The sequence below is a fragment of the Lacerta agilis genome, chromosome 1 (genome assembly GCF_009819535.1).
Source record: "Lacerta agilis isolate rLacAgi1 chromosome 1, rLacAgi1.pri, whole genome shotgun sequence".
In the NCBI taxonomy this organism is placed as follows: Eukaryota; Metazoa; Chordata; class Lepidosauria; order Squamata; family Lacertidae; genus Lacerta; species Lacerta agilis.
This window is the reverse complement of record NC_046312.1, coordinates 116,797,926-116,815,442: the sequence shown is the minus strand read 5'-3', so window position 1 is coordinate 116,815,442 and position 17,517 is coordinate 116,797,926. Positions and strand designations below refer to the sequence as shown.

Sequence of the window (17,517 nt, the reverse complement as noted above, 5' to 3'; positions counted from 1 at the left end):
GTGCTTCGCAAGATGAATTTTTCGCAATACGAAACGACTCGTGGAACGAATTAATTTCGTCTCGCGAGGCACCACTGTATCTGCATTGAGTGGAGTTATTACTTGAACATATCAAAGGGTCACAGGATGCCCCCCCCAAACACCCAGACTCTCAAAGAACAGGAGCACTGCGAACCCAGCGCTATCGTTTTGAAATGCGTGGTTTCCAAAAAAACAAACAAAAAACGTATTCGGCTTAGTATGAAGATGAGAACAAATCAGGTCAGTTCATTACAAAAACTTACTGATCTCTGCAGATCTACTGGGCACTGGAGGAGGCTGTGTGCCATTGCGAGTAGGTGTTGATGACTGAGGGGATATGGGAGAAAAGGGAACCATATCAAAGATGTCAGTGGAGGGTGATTTAGGTGTCACACTGCCTGCCTACAATAAGGACAATAAACATTAGGGCAAAAATTTCACATGACAAAAATCACAATATTGAACTTTTTCTTTTCTTTTCGCATGCATGCAGAAGATAAAAAGCTACGTTTTCAAACAGAAGAGGGCATGCAAAAACAAAAACAAAAGAGCTGATATGAGGAATTGGCATTTGCAGCCTGAGGTTTTATGAAACATGCTAAAGCCTTCAGTCACGCACCAACCAGCATTGTAATACTTTCACAGTTTTAGCGTATCTGGTGTATCCAGAATCGAATGATATTTAGATACAAAAGAGCTGGGGGAAATACGAGCACATTTGAATGGAGAGAGAGAGATAATGCCCATTTATAGGGACATTTGGCTATACACCAGAATATAAAGAACTAGGCCTGAAATTAAGAGATAACATATCAGTTTTGTTTTATCACCTCGTGTCATAATTGGATTAATATTCTGAAAACCTGACATAGCAGTTGCTCTAAACACTGAGAAACCATTATGTAATAAAGCAGAAATTTGGATGCAAACACATTAAGGACCATTAATATATTGAAACTAACTTTTTTTTTTTTTTAAGTTCAGCTTAGTACTATAGAAACCTCATCACTAAATAAAGCCTAGAAATTCCGGTCAGCTTCAGCAAAGTATAATTTGCTGAAAATATACTTTTCTGTCTGATTAAGATTAATAGCCACAGTCATTTCACCATTGCTATCCAAGTAAGAATGCTTTCCTAAGAGGAAAATATGCAGCAATAACATACAGAAAGCAGAGATAATCTAAGTAAGCTTTCCCATTACAGGGAGCTAACAAGTAACTCTGTTTAATTGACAATGCAGAAAAAAAATACCCCTAACAGAAAATCCGGACCATGTCTCAAATGTTGTGCAAAACAATCTGCAGTTTGGTTATACTGATATTATAATGGAACAAGGCTAATAAATTGATGTCAGTGCCATGATTCTAGAGGTGATGTTTTTCTTCCCCTCTTGCCATGCAAGGCTTCTTGATATGTTGTGCTTTAACTGGTGGTTAGATACATTCAGCATCTCTCTTTTTTTCTTTTTGTTCCTGCATATTAACAGTGTTCATACATCACATAGTTCTGGGTTGTATCTAATGGTACCCATCCATAAGCGGAAGGAGTCCTTCAATTTATGGAAATATCCTTGATCCAGAGGAGCCTCCGGACTTCTCCTTGTACAATGGGTTCCCTCCAGTCTTCTCCTCATGCCCCCACACTGCCCATGAGTTTGGGTGGTTGTGCTGTCCAGAGCACCCCAAGAACTGCACAAGGGGGTGGGGGAGAAGGAGGAGGAGAAGAGAAGGAGGAGAAGGAGAAGGAGAAGGGAGATGGTTCTGTCTGGCAAGCCAAAATGCTTGTGCTGATGCAACAATCAGAAGAACGTGACGTTGAATTTCTCCCAGAGAACCTTAACGCTTCTTACCACAAATATGCTTATAACAATAAAAAAAATATTGAACAAGCCTTTTGTGTTCACACACAAACATCACACACACTCCTTCCGCGATAGACGGCCACTGGCTTCTTGTACTATCTCTTCAGAGTAACAAAACGATGGCAAGTTTTGTTCCTGGGTCTCAGGCAGAGAGAGAGGAACTAGCATTTTCTATAAAGGCTGCTTTTAAACGGAAGGATAAGCTGGGCATCTTAGAGGTAAGTTTGGAGGAAGGTTCAGAGTTTTCCTGGTTCTAGTTCACCTGTGTTCATAAGGTGCTCTGTCTATGCCAGGCATAGACAAACTCGGCCCTCCAGATGTTTTGGGACTACAACTCCCACCATCTCTAGCTAACAGGACCAGTGGTCAGGGATGATGGGAGGGCCATCTGGAGGGCCGAGTTTGCCTATGCCTGGTCTTTGCATTCTCAGACTCTTCAGCCCCTTCTAATAGAAGTTTATAGTGTTAACGGTACTCTACTGGAAAGAAATCACCGATGACAAATGACTACACATATTCCCCTCAATATTTTTTTCAAATTGCCAGCAGCTAGTCTGCAGAGCATGGTGAAGTTTAGTCTTCCAACTTTGCTTGCTGACTTCAGCTGGATGGCTGATAAATTGCAGCTGGCAAGAGGACTCTCTAGACTTTGAGGCAAATTGGGTTCTTCTGCAAGCTGAGCATTCTCTGCTGTTATGTTTACCCTGTCTGTCTTTAAGAAGGGAGGCCTCCTATGCAGCAAAGATAGTCCTCCTTTCATCAGATGTGAATACTGTAACTATTGGTTTTGAATTTGGAACTGAATGACTATCATACAAAGGTTAGAATGCACCACTTAGAACTGTCTTAATAATCCCTAGAACAGTCACAACGAAAAGCTTGTGCACTCTTGAAATTAGAAGTATCTTCTAAAGGTAGAAGCTGTGGTCCAACAACATCTACCACCTGTTAGCCACCCATTTTAGACACACTGGAGAAACATGAATATAAGTGGCAGACAAACTGATTCTGCCTTTATGCGGAATGGATATTAAGTATCACTTCTTAATCACCTAAAAACAAGGCACTGAACCTTGCAGGACTTTATAGGTGAACACCATGTTCTGCATATGTGGGAGTCTTTCCATGTAACAGATTTGCCAAATTTTGACCCAAATAATGCAACCTGCCCAATTTGTTTGTACACAATTACTATGTACTTTGTTTCCTTCTCTGAGTTCTCTGGAAAAAAAAGCCAAGTCTCATCCAAATGACTTCCTCTGTCTCTGCAACTAATATATTAGCTGCTATTTAACTCAGAACAGTTGTGATAAACACACTCAACTTTTGATGAAGGTGAAATATGTTGATGGATAGCATTTGGATACTGTATAAGACATAGACTCTTAATTTATAATAAAATTTTGCTAGTCCACCCATCATAGAAGTTTAGTCGTCAAATGTTGGCCTTTGATGGTGTGAAAAACAGATTCCATTAGGAGTTATGTCAGGATTATGACACCACATATGTGGAATCAGTATGAATTATTTTTACTTGGCTAATTCATTTTTTTGGATTTCACACACACACAAATCCAAACCCAGACATTCCAAACGATTTTTTAAAAGCTGAAGCCCATCACAAAAAAATAAGTTCTTTTTAATTCCCCACCTTCATCTGACAAATTTGAAGTAAGTTATGGGCGACATGCATAACAATCTCCTATTGAAAATCAGTGAGTCTTGAATGTTTTCGACTCTGTCTGGGCTGCTCTGAATGGCCAGGATCTAAAGAAACTATCTGTAAATGAACCAACTGTGCATCCCTAATAGTTTCTTCTGCACCTGGAGTCTCCTTCGCAACAAAACAAAAGGTACTAAGTTAGCTGAACGTGACTAACTTGCCCCACTGATTCCAATGAAGCCAAGTTCAACTAGTTTAGTCTGGACCTGAAGGAAAGTGTTTTTGGATCTGAAAAAGAAAAAGAAAATCCTAAAATATATCGCTAAACACAAACAAGTCCTTGAGGAAGGCTAAAAAAACTATTGGGATTCTGGCCATTGCAACTGATTTCATCTTTAAATGAATGCAGAAGTCATAAATAGGTCTCTCACTAATAAATGCAGAAAGTATAAATATGTGCTATACGGAATAAATTGTTACAACAGAAAATCTACACAAGGCAGTCAATGGAGTTACAGATCTTTGAAGAGTGAGAGAATCAATCAGTAACATCTGAATCTCTTAAATTCTTAAATTAGTTTTCCCCCATTCACTTATTGCAATTAAATAGTACTTCCTTTTGTTTCTCTCGGGAACGCCAATCATAATAAGAGAACTGATCTTTGTTTCGAAATAAGTGCATACACGCACTACCTGAATGATCATGAGAAGCATTTTTATTGGGTAAACCCATGCAAAAAGCCATGTTTGCCAAGGACAGCCAACTGCTAACTGCAAACAGAAAGAGATGGTTGAATCAGCCCATTCTTACAACCAGGAAGCATGTTACAGCTCATCTTTGGGATAAATAATGGGCATTCTTCATTTTGCACAGAGTTAAAGCAAACATCAATAAAATCAAGTGCTCTACATTGCCCACATTTTATTTAAAATTTTATGCTGTCCAATTACAATTCTTCAGAGATTGTAAGCTTTGCATTGTGAACCTGTAGACAGGGTTCATCTTTCATTTTTCCCTATTGGTAATTAATAGTTCTCATTATTATTATTTTTAATGATACAAGGCTGGAATTCTAAACAAAGCCAGCAACCTTGGCACTTATTTTTTTTATGTTTGTGCATTTGGGATTGAGGTATAAGAATTCCATTTGCTTTCTCAATTTAACCAGACAGCCCAAACAATATAGCGCAAGGTTATCCTTAAGCGTTTTTAAAGGAGAGTCTGTCTCGGTATGCCGAACATTTCCGCACTGCTCAGAAGTAAATGAAATGCTTCTGGCCTGTCCTTTAACCACTGTACAAAATGTAGCACTTTGATACAATTCATACACAACAAAGATAGGAAGGTTGAGGGGGGGGGGGAAATTGACTGTTTGTGCCCAGCTGGATTACACGAGGTCTTGGGATGCTGTGTTCATGGACTGGCTTTGGAAGACCACTTTTGGTAGGTGGTGGCGTTAATAGTCCAGATGAGTGTCTAGAGTCAGGAGAGTTCATAGGAGTTAGTGTAATGGAAGAGATATCTAAACAAGGAGCAGAATCCTCATTGCTACACCAGAAAAAGGTGGTGGGTCTTTGAAACATGTCATGTTCACAATCAGACTCTATGTGCAGCAGCAGCTGTAAAGGAATCACAGAAAGAGAAAATATAGATATATATTCTAAGGAGCGAAAGTAGTAAGAAAAGGGAAAGAAGAAAAAAAAAGAGCACATTTTTTTCTTGTAAACTAATATTCCACAATATTAGGAACAAAAAGTGAATATATATTTTTTTTCTTACATCGCAGTAACAATGAGTATTCCAGTACTGGCAGAAGCAAATTTAACATCTCCATTAAAAATCACTGCAAATATAAAAATTTTAAAATCATGTCTTCTATGTCCTTAAAAATATCCCCATGCACCAAATATGCTTGAAAATCTCCATGTCTTGCAATTGTTCTGGCATATAGTAGGCACACATGTTTGCGTGGTCAGCCCAGTCAGTATTTTATGTATTTAGTATAACTTCACAAACCATTTCTCTCTCACCAAGCACACATGAAACACAAACTTCCTACAAGCTTCACATAGAGTAGGTTATCTTGTCCCCACACAGGATTTTGTGTGGGGCTGTTTTCTAAGCACACATAACTCCAACGAGCAAAGAGCTGTGCTTATATTAGCAAGGCCCTTAATAGCTTAGGACCTAAATTAATTGGAAGGGCGGTTTCTCCTTTACAGATCCGCCACAGATGATCTCCTGATTATTTCACAATATTCTGAAATAAAGTTTGTTGTGACACAGGAACGGGCATTTTCAGTACAAGTATCCTGACTTTGGAATGCCCTCCCTCTGAAATCTGATTGTTATCAACTCTTTCAAGCTTTCGATACCAATTACAGTGGTACCTCGCAAGACGAATCCCTCGCTAGACGAAAGGCATTCGCTAGACGAAAGGCATTTGCTAACGAAAGGGTGACTCGCAAAATGAATTTCCCTATGGGCGCGACTTGCAAGACGGAAAATTTTCGCTTCCCCCCCGTCAAACCGCGCTTCCCCTGTCCGTGCTTCGCAAGACGAAATTTTCGCTAGACGACAGCACTCGCAGAACGAATTAATTTCGTCTTGCGATGCACCACTGTAAAGACTTGCTCATTTACCAAGATCTTTGGTCTCTGTATTTGATGCTATCTATGGTGTTATGGATTCTAACAAGCAATGTTGTACAATATTGTAAATGAAGCATCTGTTTACAAATGCTAGCACTATACAACAAACTGAAAGTGCCACATGGTTGAACATACTTAAAACTTGGTTACATGGCTAATTAAACAATATATAGCCTTTTAAACTGGGGGGAGGGTGTTATTTAGTTTCCTCTTATGTATTTTTGTGTTTTTATATTGCAAACCAACCTGTGAGTGATCCTCAGATGAAGGGTGATAATAGAAATATTATCAATAAATAAAGCAATAAAAATAATGTCTACTCTGCTGGTTATATATATATATATATTTAGATTCTTGATGTGCTATTGCTGGCTATGCAGTTTACTGGCAATTGATTGCAACCTGCTCTGGGATCACCTTATATAGAAATATTTTAAATAAAAAAAACTGTTTAAGCTCTTATTGTGATATGAAAAAGTGAATTTATCATATGGGAGCAATAAATCATACTGCCTTAAACTACTTAGGCTCGAATGTTAGAAAGTGCCTCTGATGTAATGCCAAAGCAAATCCGAAAAATGAACAGCACACACAGAGAACACAAATCCTACTTATGAACCGAAGATGCTGATGGTAGGAAACAGGCAAGAATCCCACAGAATTCAAGCACAATGCACCACTGTGTACACTCAGCAATTATTGACATCTCTGCCCATGACTAATATTTTCACTGGTAGGGAGACTGAGCAAAACAGGCAGCTAGGAATGTAACCAGCAATGGAAACCACATTATAATAATCCTGGTACAACTCCTACATAATTATTCAGGAAATGGTAAAAACAGCATTAATCTATATTACATACAAATCTGTCTTTAATGGATATGTTACAATAAGTAGGTTAGGTTTTAATAAAAAAAGACACTTTGGGAAATAATTCTAAATTAAAAACATTCGCACTTGGTTTGTGGGAAATCAAGGAAAGGGCATTAACAAAAATGAAAACTCTCACTTAACATCCTGACTTCACGAGACCAAAATCCTCAACTCACTATTCTTTGACATTTTGTTTTTTGGTCCCAATAAATATATTGCCCAACTGTATATTTCTTCTTATGGATCCTTCGTGGATCCTTCTTATGGACCCTCCAACATGGATCCTTCTCAACTTTAGCTGAGAAAGGCATTTCGACTTCCCCCCCTTCTGCTCTCATGGCTTGAAATGTTCATCTATACAATGCTGGCTAAGATACATAGTTCGGAGAAGAAACAAACTGTTGCCATGGCAAGGTTAAATTCAAATTTACTGCTTTGATCAGTGGAAATGGCAGTACTACAGGTGCCATATAATACTCAGCATTCGATAATTTAGTGTGGCAGTGCCTGGGAAACCCTGCCAGATGGGTGGGGTATAAATAACAAATTTATTATTATTATTATTATTATTATTATTATTATTATTATTATTACACTTTGCCAATTGAGATCAAGCAGACACCTTCACTGTATTCTTTTCGGCACCTGCTAAAAATCTTCATACCCAGATGTTTAAGGAAGTTGAGGTAATTTTAACCTGCTTTAGTATTTTAACTTTTGTATGTTTTAAGGTAGCGTTGTGTATTTTTCTTTATTTCACTGTTTTATCTTTTGTAAACCGCTTTGAGGCCTTTTTTAAACAATCAAGCATAAATTTTATGAAATGTGACGCGCAGTGTACATTTATAGCATAGTCTTCTTCAGTAAAAGAATAAAAGCTTTACTGAGTTAAAACATTTTTGCAAATAAACAGCATAGTGAACAGAAGATTTAAACTAGCTTCAAAGCATACACAGAGTACAGGATTCACTGAGCACAGGCTCCATGCCTAAGTCAGGCTCCACACACACACTGACTCCACCCCGCTCAGGCCCCACTGAGTCTGCCTACAAGCAGATACAAACATTTATACAGAGAATGAGTCATCCTCAAGATGAGTCATAGGGATTCACAGCATGCTGAGTGATTCTGCAGCATTTCACAACATTTCTAGACTCCTTTACTGCTTCCTTTTACTACTTCTGCTCTCAAATACCTTTGCCACATGACAAATACAATAAGGTAAAGGTAAAGGACCCCTGACAGTTAAGTCCAGACGACTCTGGGGTTGCGGTGCTCATCTCACTTTACTGGCCGAGGGAGCTGACGTTTGTCGCAGACAGTTTTTCCGGGTCATGTGGCCAGCATGACTAAGCTGCTTCCGGCAAAACCAGAGCAGTTCACAGAAACACCATTTACCTTCCCGCCGCAGTGGTACCTATTTATCTACTTGCACTTGGACGTGCTTTCGAACTGCTAGGTTGGCAGGAGCTGGGACCGAGCAACGGGAGCTCACCCCGTTGTGGGGATTCGATTTTCTGAACTTCCGATTGGCAAGCCCTAGGCTCAGTGGTTTAGACCACAGCGCCACCCGCGTCCCTTGACAAATACAATACAATATTACAAATTATAGATAAGATTAAGATAAGATTTCTTTATTATCATTGTACAAGTACAAGTACAATGTTGTATGAGTGCAACGAAATTGAATGTTGTTGTTGTCGTTCAGTCATGTCTGACTCTTCATGACCCTATGGACCAGAGCACGCCAGGCACGCCTATCTTTCACTGCCTCCCACAGTTTGACCAAGTACAAGTACAACGTTGTACGAGTGCAACGAAATTGAATGCCATCCCATAAAAACAAGACAAAAAACAAAAAAAACACCACATTTTCAACCTCACATGCACATACATACACACCCATCACAACTCTCCAAGGTCATATTATCATTAAATTATGGATTTAAACTTGGCCTGTCTTTTTGCCACGGAAGCAAACGTAAAACTATGGGAAAGAATTAACGAGGCAACATGTTCATTCTCAGGAATGAGCTTTGATTCCTGCTCAGCTGATCAGCAAAGATTAAACCAGCTGCCTCAGTAGTGTGATCTAGTTGACTGCTGGGAACAGGATCACAGAGCCAGTGCAGGATTAAACATTGTGCCTTCTCGCATCAGCCGATGTCACTAGTGATGCCTGCAGAAGGGACGGCGGGCCTGGTTTGGGGGAAATGGCTTGGAGACTTCCCCCTCCCTCTGTCCTATACTCACTTCCCTGTGAGCAAGCATCAATGAACTTTTCAAAGTGGACTGAATCTCAAATCATATGTTTTGCTACCAGCAAGCTTGGCTCCTCTCCTCAGTTCATTTGAGGACAAGAACATTATCCCAACGTTCCTCTTGCTTTGTAGAATATTACAGGGAGGATGCTTCCCAACAAACTTTCATCCGGAGTAGAAATTTTGCAATAGTGAGAAGTTCCAACACCTTTATTTGGGGGTGAGTGGGGAGGAGGCAGCTTTGCTGTCTTTGCCCATGGAGATAGCTAGGGAAATAAAGGGGGGTGTGTGTGTTTTGATTTGTGGAAACCTATGCTTAGGATCAGGAACTCTAGACAACAACAAAGCAAAACTCCCTGAAAATGACGGAATTAGTTGAACCAGGAATGAGTGAAAGGCCTACCAATTACACCATGACACTGTAGCTCTGTCTCAATAAAAGAACAAGGAGTCAGAATTCCCCATGAGAACATCTTGGGACAAATCACTGCCTGCAAACTGCCCGACAACTAGTTTAGGTATTTGCTGGTAGATATATTCATGATAAATGGATGAGTTGGGAGTTTTTAACTAAGTATGCAGATTATGTTTATCAGATTGCAAGAGAAGAATTGGGGATCTGCATGTGGGGAGGAATATGCAGTAAGGACAGGGGGGTAGGTTTAGCATAACACCTGAATTGTAAGGCCTTTGGAGCCTTTGTGTTACATAAATAACCTTCCCATTACTGCTTTGTTTTCCATATTTAGCATCATGATTAATAATACATACTTTATTATGCTCTTTAAAAAATTCATTGTAAATATCCTCACTAAAAGCAATGTCAGGGCTCTAACGTATGATTAATATACATTTTTAAATCCATATATTAAATATTCACCAAACAGAAAAGTTGAAAGTAGCTCATTTATTTTTAAAGCAAAATTCAAACCACACTGAACTTTATGAGTAATTTTACATTTGCTGAAGCCTATAGCCAAATGTGGGGTTTTCCCCCACCCCCATAGCCTTAAGAGGATGACAAATATCAGAGGCAGCATTCCTAATGAGCAGCGGGAAACGAAATACCTTGAGCATAATGCTAACAATTAATTTTCGACATTTGTGCTGGACAGGCCATTCTCACAAAGTTTCAGGCAAATAATTTATGTGAAGGTTTCCAGTTTGCTCGCTTGCTCACATTCTCTCAGTCTTGCTGTGAGCGTTCTGAAGAGGTAGGTGGCATTAGCAGTAGTGGAATGCGTGTTTTCCATAAGGAACAGAATGATAAACTATATATATATATATATATATATATATACCCTGTTTCTCCTAAAATAAGACATAGCCATAAAATAAGCCATAGCAGGATTTCTATGCATTTGCGAAATATAAGCCGTTCCCCAAAAATAAGCCATACCCCGAAAATAAGCCATAGTGACGTGGTACCTCCCATTAAAACAGCCTGGAGAGGCGTGGCTATGCAGCGTACCCATGCGACACGGTTAAAATAAGACATCCCCTGAAAATAAGCCATACTGTGTTTTGTTGAGCGAAAAAAAATATAAGACGGTGTCTTATTTTAGGAGAAACACGGTATATATATATATATATATATATATATATATATATATATATATATATATATATATATAGTGTGTTACATCTTTAATATTTGTTTTCACTGGTATTTTAATGAATGTTTTATATTGCTTTATGTGAACCGCTCATTGGGTTTTGTTGATTAAGCATCAGATAAGAAGAAGAAGAAGAGTTTGGATTTGATACCCCGCTTTTCACTACCCGAAGGAGTCTCAAAGCAGCTAACATTCTCCTTTCCCTTCCTCCCCCACAACAAACACTCTGTGAGGTGAGCGGGGCTGAGAGACTTCAGAGAAGTGTGACTAGCCCAAGGTCACCCAGCAGTTGCATGTGGAGGAGCGGAGACGCGAACCCGGTTCCCCAGATTACGAGTCTACCGCTCTTAACCACTACACCACACTGGCTCTCTTGTTAAGTAAAACTGTTCTTGGGTGAAGAAAGGAGGGGTGGTTTCTCTCCCTTGGGTGGGGCTTTTGCCAGCGTACCAGCAGTAATAACAGCGAGCTTTGTGCTGGGTGCATAGGAGAAAGGCAGAGACAGAGGATCTATCACGATGGCTAAAGAGGCGAGTGGATGTATTAAATCCAGTCTTCTATAACTAGAATGCAGGGGAGTGGGTTGGACTGGAAGACCCTCAAGGTCTCTGAGCCAACCGTACAATTTTACGGGGACCCCCTTGACGTTTAAGTCCGGTCAAAGGCGACTATAGGGTTGCAGCGTTCATCTCGCTTTCAGGTCGAGGGGGCTGGCGTTTGTCCACAGACAGCTTTCCAGGTCATGTGGCCAGCATGACTAAACCGCTTCTGGCACAATAGGGCACTGTGACGGAAACCAGAGCACACGGAAATGCCGCTTACCTTCCCGCTGCAATGGTACCTATTTATCTACTTGCACTGGCGTGCTTTCAAGCTGCTAGGTTGGCAGAAGCTGGGACAGAGCAACAGGAGTTCACCCCGTCATGGGGATTCGAACCGCTGACCTTCCAATCGGCAAGCCCAAGAGGCTCAGTGGTTTAGACCACAGCGCCACATACACCCCTCTCCTAAAATTTAATGATTCTATGACTATTACACCAATTACCATTTTATTAACATTTACTGTAAATTGGTGACACCTATTGTAATGGATGGTCCTATGATTAGGTCAAAAATTATATTTTGAGAATATCCACAACGTATGTCTTTTAACTGCACTCTCCTCGCTCTTGCCATGCTTTCTTGTCCTACGGATCTTTCCTTAAATCCATGTCCCAACTCATTATGCCCTCCACACTCAATACATATAAAGCATAAATCTTGTTACATAAAAACAATGTCTCTTTGTTGAAACAGAACATTTCTCTCAGTTGCTTATTACGTTAAATGTTCCTGAAATACAAGAATCCTATATGGGACCTGCCTATCTTAATTCCCACCCAACCTTCTGGCTTCAAGCATCCAGAAAGCCAGTGGCAGCCTATTAAGACTTCTGGGTACAGAATTCCTTAGCGTGTGGCCAATAAGAAATTATTGGAAGGAAGTTGCCTGGAGAGTTTTTTCATTAGGAAGTGGGACAGACATAAAAAATAATAATAAATAAATAGGTGTGTTTGCACACCCTGAAACACATTTCTATGTTTAGTAATTCTCATACCACACACAGAAAGCTGACTGCAGAAATATGTGGTTGAGGGAAACAAAGAGATAATGGTAAATAATGGGTTTTTTTGGCATATTTATTTGGTTGTAAATTGCTTTGGGTTGCCCTGGGCAAAATAAAGTGACTGACTGAAGGACTGACTAAATAAATAAATTAGCTTTTTTTTTTTTTTTAAAGTGTTTCTAAATGACTTTGCTAGAGACAATGAGAGACAAGATTGTGACAACACATACACACGAATATTCTCTTTCTCCCTTTGGTTACTGTCATTCTGCCTTGATGAAAGAATACTTTATGAATCATCTTTTTATTGACACAACATTCTGTGTGATTAAAAGCTAGATTCGCCTACGGGTTAATAGATTGCATTATAAGGCATAATTTAATCATCACTAACAAGGTTGTTTAAATCTGTGAAAAATAGACCATCATGAAATTTATGAACCCACGTCAATTACATTTATTTTCTCAAATCACTTTTTAGATTAGACATCATGTAATAGATTCTTTAATAAAATATTTATTTCATTCATTTTTTAATTAAAAAAAAATTGCTTTCCTTGCATGAGGTGCAGGATTCCACAGATTAAATATACACAACCACTGCAGATTTAACTAGACATAACTGCATGGAGGGCGGAAGCACAACAGCAAACAACTTTTTGACAAATATTGACACATGTAACTGAAAACAGCCACCCTGGTTTAAAATTATTGGATGAGCCTCCAATAAAATTAAAACTAAGTAGAAATCAACAAAAGTTGCACTGCAAAATGAGGGCACATTTCTCAAAAGGCGCATACTCTGGGATTCACACCTTGGTTTTCGAACAGCTTAGTTCTGAACGTTTTGGCTCCTGAACGTCGCAAACCTGGAAGTGACTGGTCCGGTTTGCAAACTATTTTTGGAAGCCAAATGTCTGACGGGGCTTCCGCAGCTCCTGCAGCCAATCAGAAGCCACAGTTTGGTTTCTGAAGGTTTTTGGAAGTCGAACGGACTTCCGGAACAGATTTCGTTCGACTTCCAAGGTATGACTGTGCATCCACAATCACACATGGAAACAAGAATGATCAGAAGAACAAAAATTGTCAACTATATCAAACAGGGAAAGAGCCATATGATTTTTGAGGCAGCTTTATGTGGAATCCGACTTCATACACACTTGCAGGAAGGATTAGGAAGAAGGAAGTTAGTTAAGTGCATTGCACATAAAACAAACTGATATGTAAGTAACTGTATGTTTGTGACAAAACTCTGACAATGTTAGATACACCCAAATTTAGGGACTTGTTCTCTGGCAATGCTTAAGTTCTCAAAAAAAAGAGAGAGATGCTGACATACCAAATAATGATCTAGAAGCCCTTCGTCATACTTGGATGTTTTGGCACTTTGTAATTGTACTTGGTAATTAGGCGAACTAACTTTTCAGGGGCCCTATCTCCTACTCTCATTCATGTTTCAACATTGAATCTTGGTATTGAAACTAAGAGTAAAGTTTGCCAGTTTAAGGCATGACTGATTTCCCCCTCCGCTTTCATTAGCTCATCACAATCTTAGAGTTACTTCAACACTGAAATTGCCATTTATGTGTTAAGTCAATCAGAAAAGAGCCTTTGGGTTATTTATTTAGAAGCAAAGTAAGTATTAAAAGTGTTAAAGTTATTGCATTTATACTAAGAAAAAATGGCTTTGCCCAGGGTACTTACTGGCGATGTTTGCACTTGCGTTATTCTTAACTGGTTCTCCAAATCTTGTACCTTGTTCTTTAGCTCAATGTTTTCTGTTTCTAGTTCATGAATCTAAATAAAACAAAAATGCAGTTATTAGAAAGGTGAGATTAATCAACTGCGTTGGATTTATTGACTCATTCTTACTCACTTCCTGAATGAGCCCAGGAAAGCAAATAACCAAGGAACAAAATCTTTGCCATAATTATGAAAAGAGTTTTGTACAGAGGCAAGTTGTTGATACTTATCCATTAAAAATTTCCTCCCTAGCTACTTCGGGGCCGGATTTAGGTTGGGGCAGATAGGCCCCAAGTTAGCCAAGGGTGTTGTTGCCCTGATTTGGGACCCCTGGATTGAGACAACAGGTTGAACAGGTGGGGTGTGCAAAGCCCTAATAATATTTGCTTATAAATTCAGATGAATCCATTAAAAACAATTTAAGGGCAATTTAGTTACTAGCAATAGCTTCTCTGAGTTGGATCAGGCTATGTCATAATCAGAGTGGACCTAATGAAATTAATGGACAAGTTAGTAAGGATTAACTTAAATCTGTTGTTTATAATGGTTCTACCCTGAGTAGGACTTACTTGGATACAATCCCCTAATTTCATGTGTTGTCGCAATGAATTTTCTATAATGTTGAATTCTCACTTTTGCCCTGCTATACACCAGCAATATACCGTATTTTTCGGTCCATAAGACGCTCTGGACCATAAGACGCACCTATTTTTTAAAGGGGGAAAACAAGGGGGAAAAATATTTTTCTGGTTTTCCTCCTCTAAAAGGCTGGGAGGGGGAGTGAAGGAGGCAGCAGCAGCGGAGGGACTGGGAGAGGAACATGCTACAGGCCTCCCCTGCCTCCCCCACCCTGCCGACACCAGCGAAAGTGGGGTGGAGAAAGGGGAAGCCCAGTAGAGATGCTGTAGGGCTTCCTGTTTCTCCCCCTCCCCCACTTTCACTGGTGTGGGGGAGGTTTAAAGATTTAAAGACAACTGGGGAGAAGGGGTGAACGCTCACCCCTTCTCCCCAGCTCCCTTTAAAAAAAGCAGGGATGAGCTGCTCTGAAGGGGTGCCAGGCACCCTTCAAAGCAAGCGGGAAGAGCACAGGGCGTGGGGTGGTGGAGAAAGCAGCTGGAATCCCGGCTGCTTTCCCCACCTCCCCACGCCGATGCAGAAAGCTTGCTTTTTGGATCGGTGCAGTGTGCTGGGTGGTGGAGAAAGCAGCTGGGATCCAGGCTGCTTTCCCCACCACCCAGCACCCCACGTCGATCCAAAAAGCCTGATTTTGGGCGCTGGGTGGTGGGTGAAGCAGCTGGGATCTTTGAAAATCCAAATGAAACATTACTTAAACCAATAAAAGAAACCCAAATTCTGCTACTTACTCTTTTCTGTAACCCAGCAATCTGTTTTCTTGTTTCGACATCCTTTCCTCCAGATTCCAGAAATTTCCTGTAAGCCAGGTCAAATGCTTGACCAATAGTTAAAGTTATCTCTTCTGCCTTTATATGGAGCAAATATTACTGTTAGCTTGTAAACTCTAGCTGAGCAGAAACCAAACCCCTAAAGGAACATACTGGCCCAGTTCACATAGAATGCTAGGCCAAACCATGGCTTGGCATCAATGAGCAAATGTGTGGGTTTCCTGGAGAGAAGATCATGGCTGAAGCACTCCAGTGTTACTCCTGCCATGTGACATAGATGTAAACCATGGTTGAATGTGGCATTGCATCTGAACCCTGTAATGCGTCAAGCTGTTTCAAATGTGATTGCAGAGTGCAGAAAAACCACATTTGGCAAAATGCATTCAAAAGGACAAGACATTAAGGCTATTGTTCAAGACGTAGTACATGAAGGGTAGTCAGATGGAACAGAGCATTGGCTACCACCAAGGAGCTGATTTTAAGCCAGGCCCAATAACAGTGTAACTAGCCTGTCTCTGGGATAATTACATATGGCTAGACCTGGAGCGGCTCCAAATGGCTCAAGTCCTGGTATTCACAGAATATGGTTTGTGTGTGCTTTTACGCTGCGTTTCCTGACCAGTGAACATGACTCAGAGTTGCAATGACTGCCAATGCTTTTATCCACCCTAGACCTGGACCACTGAGTCACAAGGCTGGGTTGCATCCGTGATATTCACTGCTACTTATAATGAAAAAGCGCATCGGGATTTGGACATAGCTGTCAACTTTTCCCTTTTCTTGCGAGGAATCCTATTCAGAATAAAGGAATTTCCCTTTTGTAAAAAAGGGAAAAGTTGACAGCTATGGATTTGGAAGCAGAGGAAGGATGAACACAAGATCTAAGAGAAGGAAAGTATCCAAAACATTACTTTAGCCATTGCACAGCACTTAATACTGCACAGCTCTATAAACAGTCAAAGCCCTACAGCAAGATAAAAGACAGAGCCTTTCCTTCAGTCTCAGAACAGTGAAGGACATTTCTTTCAGGTTTTTTGGTACTGTTTTTCAGATGCAGAGGTACAAAACAGAAATGCTGGCTATCAAGGGCACATGTATTCCTCTTAATACTAAAATGCAAGGCCCAACGCCAGCCCACCATGCACTGCTTCCCAGTATTTTAATGCAGCATGCAGTAGGATGCTACTTTGATGCTTAATGGTGCTTGGTGCATATATTTTTGGGTATCCTTATTGAAGTACAGTATAAAATATTTTGAAGTAATATATTTGGACTAAGAGGCAAGGACACTGCTTTTCTGGCTTTCCTTATATGGTCTGTGATTGACATTGCATAACAACGTAAGAAAAGTCTGCTGGATCAGGCCAAGGAATGGTACATCTTGTGTAGCATCCTGCTCTCTCGGTGACCAAGCAGATACTTATGAAAAGCCAGCATGCAGAACCTGTGTGCAATAGCATTCTCCCATCCTGTAGTTTCTAGCAACCAGTGTTCATGCTTTTTTTCCGGGGGGGACGGGGGGGGGACGCAGGGGTATGCATAACCCCTAAACATTTTGTGAATCTAAGTTTGGCCTCATTGAGAGGCCGTATTTCAATATGAGTAGGAAAATGAGTAGGAAATTCAATATGAGTAGGAAAATCAATTTTTCTCTTGATTGTTCCCTGCAATGTGTGCAAATTGAAAGACAAGGTTATACAATCCTGAATAAAAGATAAACATGCATGCATGAATAAATCAACCAACCAACATCTTGACCATGAAACTGTTTTTCTTTCCCACCAACCAAAGTGCACTGAGTTATTAGCAGTACCA

The 17,517-nt window shown here is 40.1% G+C and overlaps 1 protein-coding gene across 8 annotated transcripts in view; it reads right to left on the bottom strand.

Moving 5' to 3' along the window:
• Positions 1 to 17,517, bottom strand: part of GULP1 (GULP PTB domain containing engulfment adaptor 1) — a 93,358-nt gene that overhangs the window by 11,756 nt on the left and 64,085 nt on the right. For 4 of the 8 annotated variants that reach the window (XM_033168522.1, XM_033168537.1, XM_033168516.1 and 1 more), the window contains 4 exons: positions 15,664 to 15,780; positions 14,261 to 14,353; positions 4,939 to 5,166; positions 285 to 348 (listed from right to left, as the gene is read on the bottom strand). In XM_033168522.1, coding sequence (XP_033024413.1) covers positions 285 to 348; positions 4,939 to 5,166; positions 14,261 to 14,353; positions 15,664 to 15,780 — 502 coding nt within the window. Of the gene's footprint in view, positions 1 to 284; positions 424 to 4,938; positions 5,167 to 14,260; positions 14,354 to 15,663; positions 15,781 to 17,517 lie in introns of all 8 variants that reach the window. The other 4 variants (XM_033168550.1, XM_033168542.1, XM_033168564.1 and 1 more) reach the window with 3 other exon arrangements.